General features: G+C 40.7%; 1 protein-coding gene across 2 annotated transcripts in view; it reads right to left on the bottom strand.

Moving 5' to 3' along the window:
* Positions 1 to 17519, bottom strand: part of ERN1 (endoplasmic reticulum to nucleus signaling 1) — a 71590-nt gene that overhangs the window by 38983 nt on the left and 15088 nt on the right. For both annotated transcript variants that reach the window (XM_089771812.1, XM_075903888.2), the window contains exon 2: positions 7552 to 7672. In XM_089771812.1, coding sequence (XP_089627938.1) covers positions 7552 to 7672 — 121 coding nt within the window. The remainder of the gene's footprint in view (positions 1 to 7551; positions 7673 to 17519) is intronic.

Here is a 17519-nt window from a genome sequence, read left to right as displayed (position 1 = left end):
TTCTGACAGCAATTGAACCAGCTGCTGCCACAGTGGAATGAACTGGAAAAAATGGTTTCTGAGGTAGGGTCTCTCGTAAGAGGATGTGAACTAAAGTGTGTGTCATCCCAGCTAAGTGTTGCAACTTCTCTCAAAGATCAGAGACACTGACTCACAGTCCTCTGGAGTTTCCTGAGGAGAGAGGAGTTCATTGCTTGCATGGATTTTAACACCTTCTCTCTCTAAAGTCTCTATAGGTTTTAATCTTTGGATCTGCAACTCTGTACCAAGCAATCCTCCTAGGCTGGGCTTAACTATTATTATTTATTTTATTGTCTGGCCTATAGATCCCAACCGGAGCCCACTAGCAGTGCTTAAAATGTAAATTGTAAAAAAGGGCCCAATCCTGCAACTTCTACGCATCAGTCCTCAGCTTCAATGGACTAGTCATGTTGGTAAGTCTTTGGAGAATCAAGAGTCTTCTTATAATTTATATTGATGACTGTTACAATGCCCAGTGTTGCACAGAAAAGAACATACAGTCCCTTTCCCAAAAAACTTACACTCCAAATTAGACAATACACTCTATATTGGCTGGGAAAGGCAGTACAGTCTGGTGGAAAGGGTGCCGGACTGTGACTCTGGAGACCTAGCACCTTTCCTGGCTCTGCTACCAATCTCTTGGCTGATCTTGGGCAAGTTACTTCACCACTCTGGGCTTCTATCAGGTAGGTGGGGCTGGGTCAGCTCTAGCAGGCTGTACACCCAGGAGACAGAAAACAACAATTTCAAACCAAGAACATCTGGACTGGCTGGCTGATTTGCAACAGCTGTGCCAATCACATACTCTATCCATCTGCATGCTGACTTTGACTAATGGGATAAGGCAAAGCAAGCAACCAACCTATGGTGGTTATAGATACAGCCTCAAAGCTGTGCATATACATTTGGAAAACACTTCATGGAAGGAGTTGGTTGTAGGTAATGGTCTGTAGAAAGAGAAAGATCATTTGGGACCAAAGGGCAGGGAGACTGTTCCATCAAAAACAGTGACAAAGAATGCACTGAAATAAACCAGAAAAAAGACAGACAAAATATGCCCAAACTAGCACCCTGAAACACAACCTACTCACATTTTTCGCTGTTCAAGATGCTGCTCATTAACACAGTCACATGTTAACAGACTAGTCCCGAGTGCTTTTTGTGAGAGACACAGGAGCAGTATTTCTTACAAAACACCCTCAGAACAAAAGACCCCTGAAATAAGACTTTTTAAAATACAGAACATTAATTTGATGGCATTCAAGGGAGGGCCATTCTCCAGAACTAATCTTGCCCATTGGCCTGGGCTGCCCTACTGAAATCCATTCAGATTTCTCACCTGCACTTTTTCTCCAGTTTAGTGTTCCCTGCTCTGAGAGATTTCCTTTCCTTCATTGTGGCAGAGAATATAGTTTTGTGACCAAATCAGGAGGTTGCCCAATGTGTCATTGTTAGGCTCATTGCTGGCTGTTTGCTGGTACTTGATTCCATCTTCCTCTATAGCAGCAGTTCCCAACCTTTTACAGATGGGGACCCATTCTGACACTTCAGGAAGACTTGGTGACCCAAAACAATTCAAAAAAAGGGGGGAGGAGGGGAGTCAGAGCCACCTGGTGAGACACTTGGCGACCCTTTTGAAATGTAATGGCAACCCATAGGTTGGGAAATCCTGCTCTATAGGAAGAATGTGGCATAGTTTGCACGTGTGGAAAAGAGCAGGAGCATTCAAATCACCTTTCTTGGCAGCACTAAATGTGGGCAGGAAACTCAAACAGGTTATTGTGGTGATAAGAGGCACTAGTTCATTTGCTTTGCATTCTTGAAATAGGCTTTAGTGCTAATCAGGACAAACTGACAATGGAAAAGTGTTGATGTTTAAGCGCTATTACAATGTGAACAACCCTTCTTCCCGATACTGAGTTTCAGCACATGAAGACACAAGGCGGTTTTGTTTTTAACAAAAAGGTACTATACCAGTTGGCCTTGAAAAACATCTAACTTCTTAAGTGTAATAATAAAACCCAATGTCACAGACAAAGTATTTCATTGTGCTGTAGGTGACCTCCAGATTATCTCAAGTCATGTGAATAACAACATATGCTTAATTTTCTGATATCTAGGGTACAAAGCAGCTGTCAGAGAACCCAGGCAAGTGTGCACAACTTACCAGTGTCACAGAAACGTTTGTATGCTTTACAAACTTACACTTAACAGAGATAGAGCAGCACTACATATGGCAAGCATGCCAAATTCAGCACTAACATTATATTTCTTCTGGTATTGAACATAGCATTGGAGTAGGATGGTACACGGTTAGCCCACTCTGACAGTGGAGCCCAGAACTGTAGTTGTCATATATCTTTCATGTGGGCTTTTCACCAACCTGGTAGTAACCAGCGGAAGATTCAGACACGCTAATTTCAGTTAGAAATCTCATTTCCAAATTCAATTCCCAGGTCACCTGTGTAGTTCCTTGCCGGTTGAGATTTCACAACACTAAATTAACCCAGAAGGATGCAGCTTGTTTTTAAATGGATTCCAGTGCTAGTGTCTAATACTATATATTTGTGCATTGAGGTTTGTGGTTTTCATTGCTATATAGAACCAAACTAGTGGGTGATAAGAACTTCTCAAAACACTAGTCAGGTGCACTGCCTGCAGAGAAATACCTAGAATATTAAACAGGCAATACAACAAAATGAATATCCTTTAGAACTTGACTATCCAGGCTAAAACAAAAAACAGGACTAAGTAGCACTTTAAAGACTAACAAGATGGTTTATTAGTGATGAGCTTTCGTGGGCCAGACCCACTTCCTCAGATCAAATAGTGGAGTCCTGTTTTTTGTTTCAGCTACACCAGACTAACACGGCTACATTTCTATCACTATCCAGGCTAGCGATGCTTAAAAAAAAATCAAATGGTGTTTTGCAACATTCATAAAAAGGAGTTAAACAATCTTTATTTAAATTAGTGTCCTCTCTTATTTTCATTAGTCTCTTCTGAGGCACCTAACCTCTTTCCCTTACTGCTTACAAGTAAAAGCCAACTACTGCACTGAGTCTATACAAATGAATTTAACGCTGCGTAAGACAGGGCTATGCACTTATATGCACTTGTACTGACGTAACACAGTGTGAGTGAAAATTTCTCTTAATATTAATAGAAACAACAGGGCAATAGTGAATTTAGAGAGTAATAATTTTCATTCTTCTAATCAAGACTGCTCAGGGACAAAGGGGCTCTCCATGCCTCATTAACATGGGTGACAATATTGGTATAGAGGGGAGAAAATGATGAGAATATCCATAGACAGAGATTCCTGCAATTTCTCACTAGCTTACCATTTCCTACTCCGCTGTGGATAAGTTGTGCGCTTATAAAAATAACTGCTTGTTTGATAGAACTTCATTCAAACAATCAAGCGTCTCATCAGGACAGAACCGGTTTGTACCACAAAGACCAAACTAGCACAGTCCTTCGCCTCCAATTCAGCCTGCCGACTGATCGGGCAACTGGTTTACAAACACGGAGCAGAATGATGCAATCACCGTGACAACATTTCATGAGCTGCTTTCTAAGAGATTTTCAAAAGGTGCAGAGAAAGGGCTGCCTCTCAAACATCTCCTTCATGTGTCATTGTCAAACACCAATATCCAAACACAGCTGCTTTATTTTGTATTAAATGCTATCTTTTCATCAAGGAAAAACTGATAAACTATTCTTATAAGATCTCCTTTCTTATTGTTTTATTAAGTTATAAGAATATCTAGAACTCAACTTGTTCCACATCAACAATCATAGAATCACAGAATAGTAGGACTGGAAGGGACCTCGAGAGGTCATCGAGTCCAGTCCCCTGCCCTCATGGCAGGACCAAGTACTGACTAGACCATCCCTGATAGACATTTATCTAACCTACTCTTAAATATCTCCAGAGATGGGGATTCCACAACCTCCCTGGGCAATTTATTCCAGTGTTTGACCACCCTGACAGTTAGGAACTTTTTTCTCATGTCCAACCTAAACCTCCCTTGCTACAGTTTAAGCCCATTGCTTCTTGTTCTAGCCTCAGAGGCCAAGATGAACAAGTTTTCTCCCTCCTCCTCGTGACACTCTTTTAGATACATGAAAACTGCTATCATGTCTCCCCTCAATCTTATCTTTTCTAAACTAAACAAACCCCAATTCTTTCAGCCTTCCTTCACAGGTCATGTTCTCTAGACCTTTAATCATTCTTGTTGCTCTTCTTTGGACCCTCTTCAATTTCTCCACATCTTTCTTGAAATGCGGTGCCCAGAACTGGACACAAAACTCCAGCTGAGGCCTAACCAGCTCAGAGTAGAGCGGAAGAATGACTTCTTGTGTCTTGCTCACAACACACCTGTTAATGCATCCCAGAATCATGTTTGCTTTTTTTTTGCAACAGCATCACACTGTTGACTCATATTTAGCTTGTGGTCCACTATAACCCCTAGGTCCGTTTCTGCCATACTCCTTCCTAGACAGTCGCTTCCCATTCTGTATGTGTGAAACTGATTGTTCCTTCCTAAGTGGAGCACTTTGCATTTGTCTTTATTAAACTTCATCCTGTTTACCTCAGACCATTTCTCCAATTTGAGCAGATTATTTTGAATTATGACCCTATCCTACAAAGCAGTCGCAGCCTCTCCCAGCTTGGTATCATCTGCAAACTTAATAGCGTACTTTCTATGCCAATATCTAAATTGTTGATGAAGATATTGAACAGAGCTGGACCCAAAACAGACTTCTGCGGAACCTCACTTGTTATACCTTTCCAGCAGGATTGAGAACCATTAATAACTACTCTCTGAGTACGGTTATCCAGCCAGTTATGCACCCACCTTATAGTAGACCCATCTAAGTTGTATTTGCCTAGTTTATTGATAAGAATATCATGCAAGACCGTATCAAATGCCTTACTAAAGTCTAGGTATACCACATCCACCGCTTCTCCCTTTATCCACAAGACTCGTTATCCTATCAAAGAAAGCTATCAGATTGGTTTGACATGATTTATTCTTTACAAATCCATGCTGGCTGTTCCCTATCATCTTACCATCTCACCTTCCAAGTGTTTGCAGATGATTTCCTTAATTACTTGCTCCATTATCTTCCCTGGCACAAAAGTTAAACTAACTGGTCTGTAGTTTCCTGGGTTGTTCTTGTTTCCCTTTTTACAGATGGGCACTATATTTGGAATCTCTCCGGTCTCCCATGATTTTCCAAAGATGATAGCTAGAGGCTCAGATACCTCTTCTATCAGCTCCTTGAGTATTCTAGGATGCATTTCATCAGGTCTTGGTGACTTGCAGGCATCTAACATTTCTAAGTGATTTTTAACTTCTTTTTTAAAATTTTATCTTCTAAACCTACCTCCGTCCCACTAACATTCACTATGTTAGGCATTCCTTCCGACTTCTCGGTGAAGACGGAAACAAAGAAGTCATTAAGCATCTCTGCCATTTCCAAGTTTCCTGTTACTGTTTCACCCTCCCCACTGGGCAGATGAACAATGACAGACATGAACCATTAAACTTGTCTCAGAGGGGTGCTGTGTTAGTCTGTATCTGCAAAAACAATGAGGAGTCTTGTGGTACCTTGAAAACTAACAGATATATTTGGGATAAGCTTTCAGGTGCCACAGGACTCCTCGTTTCTGCATTAAGCTTGTGTTATCCTTACTGCCATCTGCTTCCAGCACAGAGTAGTGACAGGAGATGAGTTTTGCACCATGCCTTTTAGGGCAATAGATTTAGGCTTTATTGTACAAGTGGCAGAAGCTCCATGGGAGCGGTGGCCAACTTGGAAATGTACAAGAGTCTCTACTGGGACTCTTGTACATTTCAAAGTTGGAACTCTGCGTGGAGCCCGGGTCCAACGGGGAGTCCCACACTGGCCCCAGGCTCCATGCAGGCGCTTCTGCTTTGAAATGTACAAGAGCCCCTACTGGTCAGCGGGGCTCCCCACTGGCCCCAGGCTCCACATGGCATTCCAACTCTGAAATGCATAGGAGCCTTCGCTGGGCTCTTGTACTTTTCAAAGGGTGGAACGCAGAAGTGCTAATTGAATAGTCGATGGAAATCCCTAAACTAATAAAAATGTAACATCCTTAGTTTATTCTGCAGTGCAGAGGAAAAATCTTTAAAAGGGGTATTATGTGCAAACAGAGGCAAATAAAGTTGTACAAATATTGCTACTGTGCAGGTCTGAACTCAAATGTTTGGCACAGTAATCATATCTATAACCTATGCCTAAATGTTCCAAAACATTAAAAAAAAAAATAGAAAAAATCCAAATGTGACTATATACAGATCAACATGATTACTATAATGCTGCAGGTAGATATTCAGTTATATCCAGAAGGGGAACAGCAGAGTTAAGGAGCAGGTCTTCCAATGTATACAAGGCCCTACCATATTCATGGTAATGAAAAACACATCACAAACTAGGGATGTGAATGGTTAATCAGGTGATGCTTACTGGTTATGGTTAACTGAGCAGGCAGGGAGCTACTCCAGCCCCTATGGGCCTGCTGTGGGTGGGGGGCAGTCCAGTCCCACCCGGAGCGAGGATGAGGCACTCTAGCCCAGCTAGACTAAAGAGAGGTGTGTAGAGCACCCCGCCCTCCCAGTTTAATCAGTTAACTGGTTAAACATTACATTTAACTGGTTAACTAACTAAACGGGATTTTACATTCTTATCATGAACCATGAAATTTGGTCTCGTGTGTGCTTTTACCCTATTCTATACAAATTTCATGGTGAGACCAGCGTTGCTCAAACTGGGGATTCTGACTCAAAATGAAGTTGCAGGAAATGTCACAAGGATTTTATGGGGGGCCATGGTATTGCCACCCCTACTTCTGCGCTGCCTTCAGAGCTCAGCAGCAGGTGAATGATAGCTGTTGGCTGGGTGTCCAGTTCTGACGGCCATGCCGCACCAGCAGCAGTGAAGAAATAAGGATGGCAATACTATACCATGCCATCATTACTGCTGTTGGTAATGGTGCTGCCTTCAGAGCTGAGCTCCTGGCCAGCAGCCACCTCTCCACCAGCTGCCCAGCTCTGAAGACAGTGCCACTACCTGCAGGATTGCAAACCTCCTCAGCCTCACAATAACCTTGCAACTCCCCATAATGCCTTTTTGGAGTTAAGACCCCCCCCAATTATAACACACTGAAATTTCAGATTTAAATAACTGAAATCATAACATTTATGATGATTTTTAAAATCCTATGACCATGAAATCAATCAAAATGGACTGTGAATTTGGTAAGGCCCTAACTATATACATCTGTTTCAAAGATTTTGTTGGTTTCACAGTGTAACAGATTGTACCCTGTCACAAAACCATGATAATATGTACAAAATATGTTTTATGGACTTTTAAAGACTTGTAATCAGCAAACATTACTGTCCCAGTAAAATGTGTGTATCCTCACTGTATATAAAGTTATACAGTTACTCACATTACTGCAAAGAAAGAATGAGGAGACCTCCTACTCACCTTCTTTTAAAGTCCATTTGATTGATCCTGTCCTCTTGCTGACAGCATGTAAACTTCCATCAAGGGTTGAAACAAACAACAGTGTCTCTGGCACAGTCACCGAGCTAGTGCTTCCATAGCTCTGAAAAAGAAAAGCCCATAAATGTACATTATAATTTGTTTAAAATCTGTTACTTTTAATTATGGCATTCTGCAAAAAGTCAAGATCCTTTTCTTTTTCATGTAAAGATCAGTTTGCTTTCTGCAAAGCACACTGTTTTACCAAATCCCTGCTAGACAGCTGAGTATTGCAGAGACAAATGAATGTCACTTGGGGCAGCCAGAAAACCTGAAGGAGGGAGGAAAGGGCAATGCCAGACAGGAATCTGAGGAATGGCTAACACCAATCAGTAGATAATATAAAGTATCTAGAATATGAGCTTTTGTTTAGACCCCCAGCATACCTGTTGGCTATTCCTGCCCCCGGATCTTAGCCCTCTTGTTGTATCAACACTATAAAAACAAACTGAGTTAGACATCTGGGGTGAAATCCAGACCTTGTTAAATTCAATGGGAGTTTTACTATTAACTTTACCCCTAGTGTCAAGTATTCTTTCCTACATGGGGTACTACGCTCTGCTAATCCTTTTGATAACGGTGGAAAAATCATTCTTAACAAATTTCATTCTATGAAATCTGTGTAGTATAAAGTTTGCATAGGTGGGAAAACTGTTTACTATTTGGCATTTTCATAGCACACTCTTTGAACCTAGTTATTGCAACATGTAATTTTATCACACAGCAAATCAAAACTATGTAATGAGAAAACTAGAACAATGAGTTAGGGTCAAAGTTGCTAGCAGACGAACCAGAAACTTAACTGACTCATGCTCCCCCCCCCCCCCCTCTGCCTGGTACAAAAAAAACAATATATACCAACAGCCTCAAAATGCATATTTTGTTACAAGCCTTCAGTTATCACTCATCACTTCCTAACCTGTCATCTGCCTCGTCTAGGAAGTTTCAGAAGAACAATATTTAAATCTCAAGTGACTATTGTTGGTAAGATTAAACTATGTGCATTGATCACCCAATGACTGAAATTTTAAAAATAACGTTTAGATTAGTGGTGGAAAACCTGCGGCCCTTCAGGGTTCTGTGTGTGGTCCATAAGACATTTTGTTTACCACTGCCCATGCATAGGGTTGCCAGACTCCACTGTTTTCCACCTCCCTAGGGTTTTTTTTCCTACTGGTATTACTAAAGTGACATGCACGTAAGGCAAAGATATGTGAAGCAAGGTGAATGCTGAATGCATGCAACATTGATTGTGAGAGCCCATGTGTTCCCACAGCATCCAAAGTGCTGCTCTGGTTCAATTGGCACACCCTGCCAATTCTAAGTACATGAGCGCAGTTAGCAAAACTACCTTATCCTGGGAGACCATCTTGGTTACGACAATCTTGCAGCCCACTGGGATGAAGAAGCGCCACTCATGTGGCTCACTGAGGTAACTTTCCCACCTCTTCACAGCAAGCCTCTTATTTCAGGCTTGCTATTCCGATGTCCTTGTAAACCTCATTCTACAACGATTAAGGGATGTTTCGGAACAGCGCTTTATTTAGAAATTTGCGTAGCTCAAACTGTGTATCTTATTTTGAGGTATGGTATAGTGTGGACACACCCTCACTAGTGTAGGTTGCCCATCAATAGTTTAGATCAATTCTAAGAGTTTTCACCATATCAGAATTTGTGCAGGACAAAACATGAAGTTGCCAAACTCAAAATCTTTGGCTCACCAGTGGCTCGCTCAGGCAGAGGCACAATGAAGCAAGGCTGCACACTGCCTCTGCAGCTCCCACTGGCTGCGGTTCCTAACCAATGGGAGCAGCGGAGCCAGCGTGCTCAGGGCAGGGCAGTACACCAAGCTCCAGTGTCTGTTCCTCCGCCTTGGAACGGCAGGTACATGTCACTGCTTCGACAGAGCCAGGTAGGGAGCCTCTAGTCCAATGCCAACCTGACCCTACTGAAGATCAGAAATGCTAATTTACAGAGCTTTCTGGTTGGTAAAGTGCCAGATAAACAAATATTATAATAAAAGCTGTGTTAACAAGGAGCACGTAACAGCTTCTCATATGCTGGTCCACGGTGCATATCACAAATGATGTTGGTAACCAATATGCAATTTAATAGCATCTTTCCACAAAAATATAATGAACTATAAAGAGCAGCAGCTACATTTTAAAGACAGGGAATCTGAATTATTTTGCAAAAATTAGGACAAATTTTGTTGAAATCAAGAAAAGCACCTAATTTTGGGGTGAAAAGTCAACATGGTTTCTGAAAAGGGAAATCGTGCCTCACTAATCTACTACAATTCCTTGAGGAGGTCCAACAAGCATATGGACAAGTGGGATCCAGGGGATCCAGGGTACTTAGATTTTCAGGAAGCCTTTGACAGTCTCTTACTCAAGGCTATTAAGCAAAGTAAGCTGTCATGGGAGAAGAGGGAAGATTCTCTCATGGACTGACAATGGGTTAAAAAATAGGAAATAAAGGATAAGAATGAATAGTAGTTTTTCAGAATGGAGAGAGGTAACTAGTGGTGTCCTGCAGGAGTCCTATTCAATATATTCATACGTAATCTGGAAAAAGGGGTAAACTGCGAGGTGGCAAAATTTGCAAATGATACTAAACTGCTCAGGCTGTGAAGAGCTTCAAAAGGATTTCTCAAAACTAGGTGACTAGGCAACAAAATGGCAGATGAATTTTAATGCTGATAAATTCAAAGCCATGCACATTGGAAGACATAATCCCCATAATTTATTATAATTTCCTCCTTTTGCAACAAAATCCCCATCATTTATTATAATATTTGTTTATCTGGCACTTTACCCACCAGAAAGCTCTGTAAATTAGCATTTCTGATCTTCAGTAGGGTCAGGCTGGCATAGGACTAGAGGCTCCCTACCTGGCTCTGTGTGGGACTAAATTAGCTATAACCACTCGAGAGAGATTCTGGAGTCATTGTGGATAGTTCTCTGAAAACACCCTCTCATTGTGCAGCAGCAATCAAAAAAGCAAACAGAATGTTAGGAATCATTTAAAAAAGGGACAGAGAATAAGACAGAGAATATCTTACTGTCTCTATATAAATCCATGCTGCGACAACATCTTGAATACTACGTGCAAATGTGGTTGCCTCATCTCAAAGAAGATATCTTGGCATTGGAAAAAGGTCAGAAAGGGGCAACAAAAAATATTAGGGGTTTGGAACGGCTATTTTAGGTGAGATTAATAAGACTAAGGTGAAAAGTCCTAGAAAAAAAGATTAAGAGGGGATATGATAGAAGTCTATAAAATAACTGGTGTTGAGAAAGTAAATAAGGAAAAGTTATTTACTTGTTCCCATAGCACAATAACTAGGGGTCACCAAATGAAATTAATAGGTGGCAGGTTTAAAACAAACAAAAGGAAGTATTTCCTCATACAACATGTGGAACTCCTTGCCAGAGGATGTTGTGAAGACAAGGATTTAATGGAGTTCAAAAAAAGAACTAGATAAATACATGGAGGATGGGTCCATCTATGGCTATTAGCCAGGATGGGTAGGAAAAGTATCCCTAGACTCTATTTTTCAGAAACTAGAAATAAGCAACATGGGTTGGAACACTTGGTGATTACTTGTTCTGTTCATTCCCTCTGGGGCACCTGTCATGGGCCACTGTCAGAATAGAGGATACTGGGCTAGATGGACCTTTGGCCTGACCCAGCATGGCCGTTCTTATGTTCTTAATTGCCTGTGGTGTGAGTGCCTAAGTCGATCTGTGATGTGATTCGTAGGTTGGGGGCTGGCTAAAACCAGCTCTATTTAGCTGCATCTGAAAATTATCAGCTTCCACAGTCACACTGAGGTGCCTCGAGACTAAACAGATCTCTTCACTTATAACAGACAAGTATAAAATCTAATGTTAATCGAATATATTTTAACTTTAAAGTCAAATCATTAAAGAGACTTAGAACAAGTTAAATTGCTCACAAGCTTCAGACCTGGTGCAATGGATGTTAGTCTGGAAAGATTTATAATGGAAATGCTGGCACAAATGTGAGCAGAACACATCAGAATAAAAGTGGAACGCCCTTTTCTGATTAAACTGTAAAACATTAACGAGAACAGCACATGTGCATATCCTGCCTAGAGACTGGGAAATACACTGCCCATGCCTGCTATTGATTCTGTGCAGACCAGTTTGCTCTGAGGAGGAGTTCAAAATGAAACATTTATATATATTTTAGTGCTTGTAATGTTGCATGATTTTGACGCACCCTTTTTCTGACATCTTATGAGGTTATCCTAAATCCACCACGAAAATGCACAAGGACGGGGAAAGGAGGAAATGGTGCAAAAGGAGAAACCACATACTCAGTTCTTGGCATTCGCATCATCTTAACAGGCTTTGCAACAATAGGGTCCATTTTGAGCTAAAGATTCCACCCAGAGTCTGCTGAAGGTATCATTGTTATATGGATTGACGGCAGCTAAGACTCAAGTAGAGTTGCCAGGTGTCCGGTACTGAACCGGACAGTCTGCTATTTTCACCTCCTATCTGGTAAAAAAAAAAAAAAAATCAGAAAATACCAGACACCTAAAATGTCTGGTATTTTCTTATTTTTTACTGGCCAGGAGGCAAAAATTCCAGGTGTTTACTGGGTTCTGCAGGGGAGCTGTCTGGCCTGGTGCAGGGAGGCAAGATGGCAGACGGTCGCCAGCAGCCTGTTATGGCCAAAAAGCCTCAAAAGCATTTCTTAAGGGGCCATGCTTTTTTTTTTTTTTGCTTAATAACTCTAGGGGTCCTTTTTTTTTTTGGTTCGGTATTTTTTCAGAAACCATCTGACAACCCTAAAAGCAAGATGAAGGCCCAGAGCTGTAACTAGTGACACCAAATATTAAAGGTAATAGAAAATAGTTTCAAGTGCAGTGCTGCTCACTTGATCATCACCAGATCTCAAAGCATTTACAAAAATGGATGTACATCATAGCCTTGTTTTGTAGAAAAGGAACTGTAGGCACAGAAGGGAAGTAGTTTGTCCCCAGACCACACACACGGACACACAGTGGCTGAAGGGGCAATAAAGCACAATACTTCTGACTCCTAGTTCATAGGCCTAACTACTCCACCATGCTGCTTCTCAGAACTATACAAGAAAGCTTTTCACATAAAAGGAGTGCAAGTCTTTCAAAGCTCTCATTTTACACTTTAAACAGTAGTTTTGAATGTTCAGGCCCAAAGTCGCTAGCAATTTTGGTGACTCAGTATTTGGGTGTTCAACTTGAGATGTCTTAAAAGGACCTCATTTTCAGACAATGGTGAGCAGCTTCCCTCTGAAAAATCTGGCTTCTAATATGTCACAGTTGGACACGCAAAATCACTAGTCGCTTTTAAAAATGTAGGCCTTACCCAACTTCAGTGAAGTCAAAGGAGCGTTTAAAAAAAATGTATGCATTAGATGAAATATTTTAAAAATTGGACACAGATTGAAAGAGAACATTTAAGAAAAAAATAACCTCCTCACACTATTCTTACCTTCATCACTGCTTGTCAATATTATAAAAAACAACAAATGGTCTGGTAGCACTTTATAGACTAACAAAACATGTAGATGGTATCGTGAGCTTTCGTGGGCACAGCCCACTTCTTCAGATGACTGGAGTTTTGAGTTTAGGATGTGCAGACCCAAAATAAATGGGGGGGGGGGGAGGAAGAGGGTGGGAGACAGGGAGCTAGAGGGAATCAGTAAGTAGTTAAAACGAAGCAGATAAAAATCAAAGTCAATTGATAGTATCCTTCCTGACACACAACTTTTTGCCACTTAACATTTTTTAAGCTGAGCAATACAAAAGTAAAAAGACCAATCAATTTCATTTTGGTTTATTATAAGTTTCACTTTCAGGTTTTAGTACTATAACCCAGGGCTACCTTTCTAAAAAGCCAAATTGCTTACATTGGAATTTATTTGCTTTTTAACATTTAAATTTCATGTACACATTTGTATGGGCACTAGGTTTGTTGGATGCTAGTTTCACAAAACAATTTTTTTTATAAATGTTATGGTCAGGATTATGCAGCAGCAAGAAAGCCATCTAAGGTGTTTCTACAGAAAGGCCTCGACCATTAAAAGACCTCACCTGTTCCATAACAGGATTCTGTTTTTAAAGATAAAATGCCTTTCTATTGTTCATTGTTGTTTAAGAGGCAATAGAGATAATCATGTTTGGTTTTTATTAATGTTCAATAAGGCTTTTTTTTTTTTACTGTTTTTTATGATGTGTGGTCAGGATAAGTGCCAGATCTTTGAGGGTTTGCAATGGGTTAAAATCCTTCCAAACTCTTTTCTTCCTGTGGATTACCACCATCATTCACATAAATTCAGAACATTCTGGTCTGGCATAACCTGACCTAACTTTCTGGTTTACCTAACGAATCAGCAAACAGCACTAACAGAACAAAAACGCTTATGTTTGTTTCTCATTCTCACAAAGTCAAATTCTTCCTCCCCCAACAGAATCAGAATCCTCCCCCAAAATCAACAGAATATGAGTTAGTGTGTGATATTTGTTTTGGAGAGAATTTGATTGAGATTTAACTGACAAGATTCATCAGTAAAATTAAAACATACAGCTAGCTGTGCGTCTTCCAAGAGAAGTTCATGCAATCAAGCAAGCTACATTATCATTTGATAATCTTGATATTGTGTAATTAACAAAAGGTTAACATTGAAAGGACTAACTTAAAAGAGCTGGTTCTTGTTCTCATGAATAAATTACCTTGAAAACAAGAACCAGTGAATTTATCAGCAAACCTCTAAATCTAAGGGAAGTTAATTTTCTGAAGATCATTATTTGCACAATACTACTTTGTAACAGTACCTTTTGTCTGGAAATCCTCACAGATGTCACAAGATCTAATTAAGCCTATTACTGTAGCGTGGCAGGTAACTGTTAAAATATGCATTTTACAAATGACTAAAAAGCACAGAGAGGTGAAGTGATTTCCTCTTGGTCACATAAATCAGTGGCAATCCCAAAAGCAGAAGTTAGAGGAGATTGGACTCTCAATCCCTTGATCTAATCACCAGATCATTTGCTTTTCTAATGTAGATACAGCTGATACAGTAGCATTTTCTTCTCTGGGTCAGAAATGTATGTATCTATATAAGAACGGCCATACTGGGTCAGAACAAAGGTCCATCTAAGCCCAATATCCTGTCTGCCAACAGCGGCCAATGCCAGATGCCCCAGAGGGAAGGAACACAACAAGTAATCCTCACGTGATCCCTCCCCTGTCCCGCATTTCCAGACACACGGAGGCTAGGGAATAAGTAAATAACTTTTCCTTATTCCCATTTTCCACACCAATCATGATTTTATAGATCTCTATCATATCCCCCCTTAGTCTCCTTTTTTCTAAGATGAAAAGTCCAAGTCTTTTTAATCTCTCTTCATATGGGACCCCTAATAATTTTTGTTGCCCTTTTCTGAGCTTTTCCCAATGCCAAGATCTCTTTTTTGAGATGAGGCAACCACATCTTTATGCAGTACTCAAGATGTGGGCATACCATGGATTTATATAGAGACAATAAGATATTTTCTGTCTTATTCGCTATCCCTTTTTAAATGATTCCTAACATTCTATTTGCTTTTTTGACTGCCGCTGCACACTAACTGCATGAGAAGAGTTTAACTCAAATACAATACCTGTAATGTAGTTCTAAATGAAAGTGATGCATTCTTTTTTAAAGGGGCGCATCCTTCGAGTGGTATATTAAATCAAAGGCCTTTATCCGCTGCCCATGTCAAAGTTTAAGATCTCATGTTACTTTAAGGAAAAATTAGAAAGAGACACACTGGCATGTATTACTCAAATATCCAGAGCAGCTTTCCCTATCTTATAATAGAGGTTCTAAAGTACAGGACTCTGTTCAAGTAAGTGCAGAGTGCATAATATCTGAAGTGTGTCATAGTACTAAGAACTAGTAATATCTAACAGCTTTGTAAACAATTCTGATGTACTTTACATAAGATAGATAATATATTTCTCTAGGTATTTTCCCTCCAATTATTAATGACCAGCAGCACCTAATTCTCAGCCGTCTCTGAAGTGCAAGCTGAAAGAAAAACATAGAAGTTTCTTACTCCTGTAGGTCAGGTATTCATTCTTCCTACACTTAAAAATGTTAAGAGCTAATTTACATATAAGCTAATGTATACGTAAAGCACTTAAATTAAATCCAAACATTAAAGAGGCCTTTTTAAAAAACTAGATGAGCCACTTATTTAATTTGTTCAAGCATTCTTTAAAACTCTGTTGCAAATTAAATAAAAATTCAATTTTTTTTGTTGCAGTGATCCATCATCATTTTTTCAGAGTCCTTAGAGCACAATGCTGTTTGAAAAAAACCTGAAAACAAAAATACCACAGCTGAACCTATGATATTAAATAAATGTTCCAGTTCTGAATCATCTATGAACTGCATAAACAAATTGTGCCTATCAAGTTAATTGTATTTGATTACGTATCATCCTCATATGCCAGATGTTGCCCACCTCCAGGTAGCAGGTTAACTAATAAAAGATAAGCTCATACTGGAAACCGGTGGTGGTTCATTTAAGGAGACAACCACTGCACTATACATTTTAAACAAGCTGTTGTATGCCTTTTATCTACTTGCTAACTTAGGGTGTGTCTAGACTACAGGGTTTTTTAGAAAAAAGTGGCCTTTTTTCAAAAAAAACTTCCCCTGCGTCTTGACTGCTGCCGCGTTCTTTCAAAAATAAATCGAAAGAACGCAGCAGTTTTTTCGACTACAGAAAACCTCATTTTCTGAGGAAGAACGCCTTTTATTCAAAAGTGCTCTTTCGAAAAAAGGCGCTATGTAATGCAAACTGTGCTTTTTTGAAAGAGAGCATCCAGACTGCCTGGGTGCTCTCTTTCAAAAAAGCAACTTGCTTTTTCAAAAGGACTGGTTGTAGTCTATACACTCTTACTCAAAAGAAGCTTTTTCAAAAGTATCTTTCAGAAAAGCCTTTTTCGAAAGAGGCTTGCAGTCTAGACATAGCCTTAGACTCTTGCCTGCCCCAATTACAGGAACAGGGCACTCATCTCTCATATTTTACATACGTCACTGCCATTAATACACTCCAGAATGAGAACAGACTTTTTTTTTTACAACTGCATCATGTTGTTGACTCAATTTGTAATCCATGAGAACCCCCCCCCAACTCCTTTGCAGCAGTACTGCTGCCTAGCCAGTTATTCCTCATTTATGTAGCTGTGCATTTGATTTTTTCCTTCCTATAAATGGCTTTCTGCCAAGAGGAAGAAAGAACATTCTCTCCTTACATAGCACCTTATATCCCCAAAAAGATCCCAAAGCACTTCACAAACAACATGGTTTTCTACCAGGTATCACTTTATCCCACTATTAAAATGCAGGACTCCCTGGGGTGAAACACAGCTGCTGTTTAAGAGCTGTTTAACACTGTTTAACAGCATACAGCCATTTAAAGACAGGAAGTCAAGATTATTGTACCCCACTAAAAATGTAGGTAGGACTGAGGCAGGCAGAGAGCTGGAATCATATATATAGTAGCCCAGTGTCTGAGTGTCTAATGCCGAAATGCTGGCTGTTCCCTCTGGGGGGCGCTGTTGCCTGAAATGCTGGCTGTTCCCTCTGGACGGCCTGTGCTGCACGGGGAGTGCGGGGCCCAAGCGTCCGCTTGTGCCGCTTGCTCCCCGGCAGTGGCCCGGCTGAGCGGCGCAGAAGTCAGCCGAGTGCCATGGTGGAAGGTGAAGCGGGGCAGGACGGTGACGTGCGGTGTGACAGCAGCTCCAGGCCCCGCCCCCGACCGTGAACGTTACCACCCCGCCCCCTTTTGCCTCCCGCTGTGGCGCTCGGCTGACTTCTGCACTGCTCAGCCAGGCTGCCGT

This window comes from Pelodiscus sinensis, chromosome 20, assembly GCF_052426305.1.
Source record: "Pelodiscus sinensis isolate ZL-2025 chromosome 20, ASM5242630v1, whole genome shotgun sequence".
NCBI classification, from domain to species: Eukaryota; Metazoa; Chordata; order Testudines; family Trionychidae; genus Pelodiscus; species Pelodiscus sinensis.
Note: the sequence above shows the minus strand (reverse complement) of the source record. Positions and strands in the feature narration are given on the sequence as shown.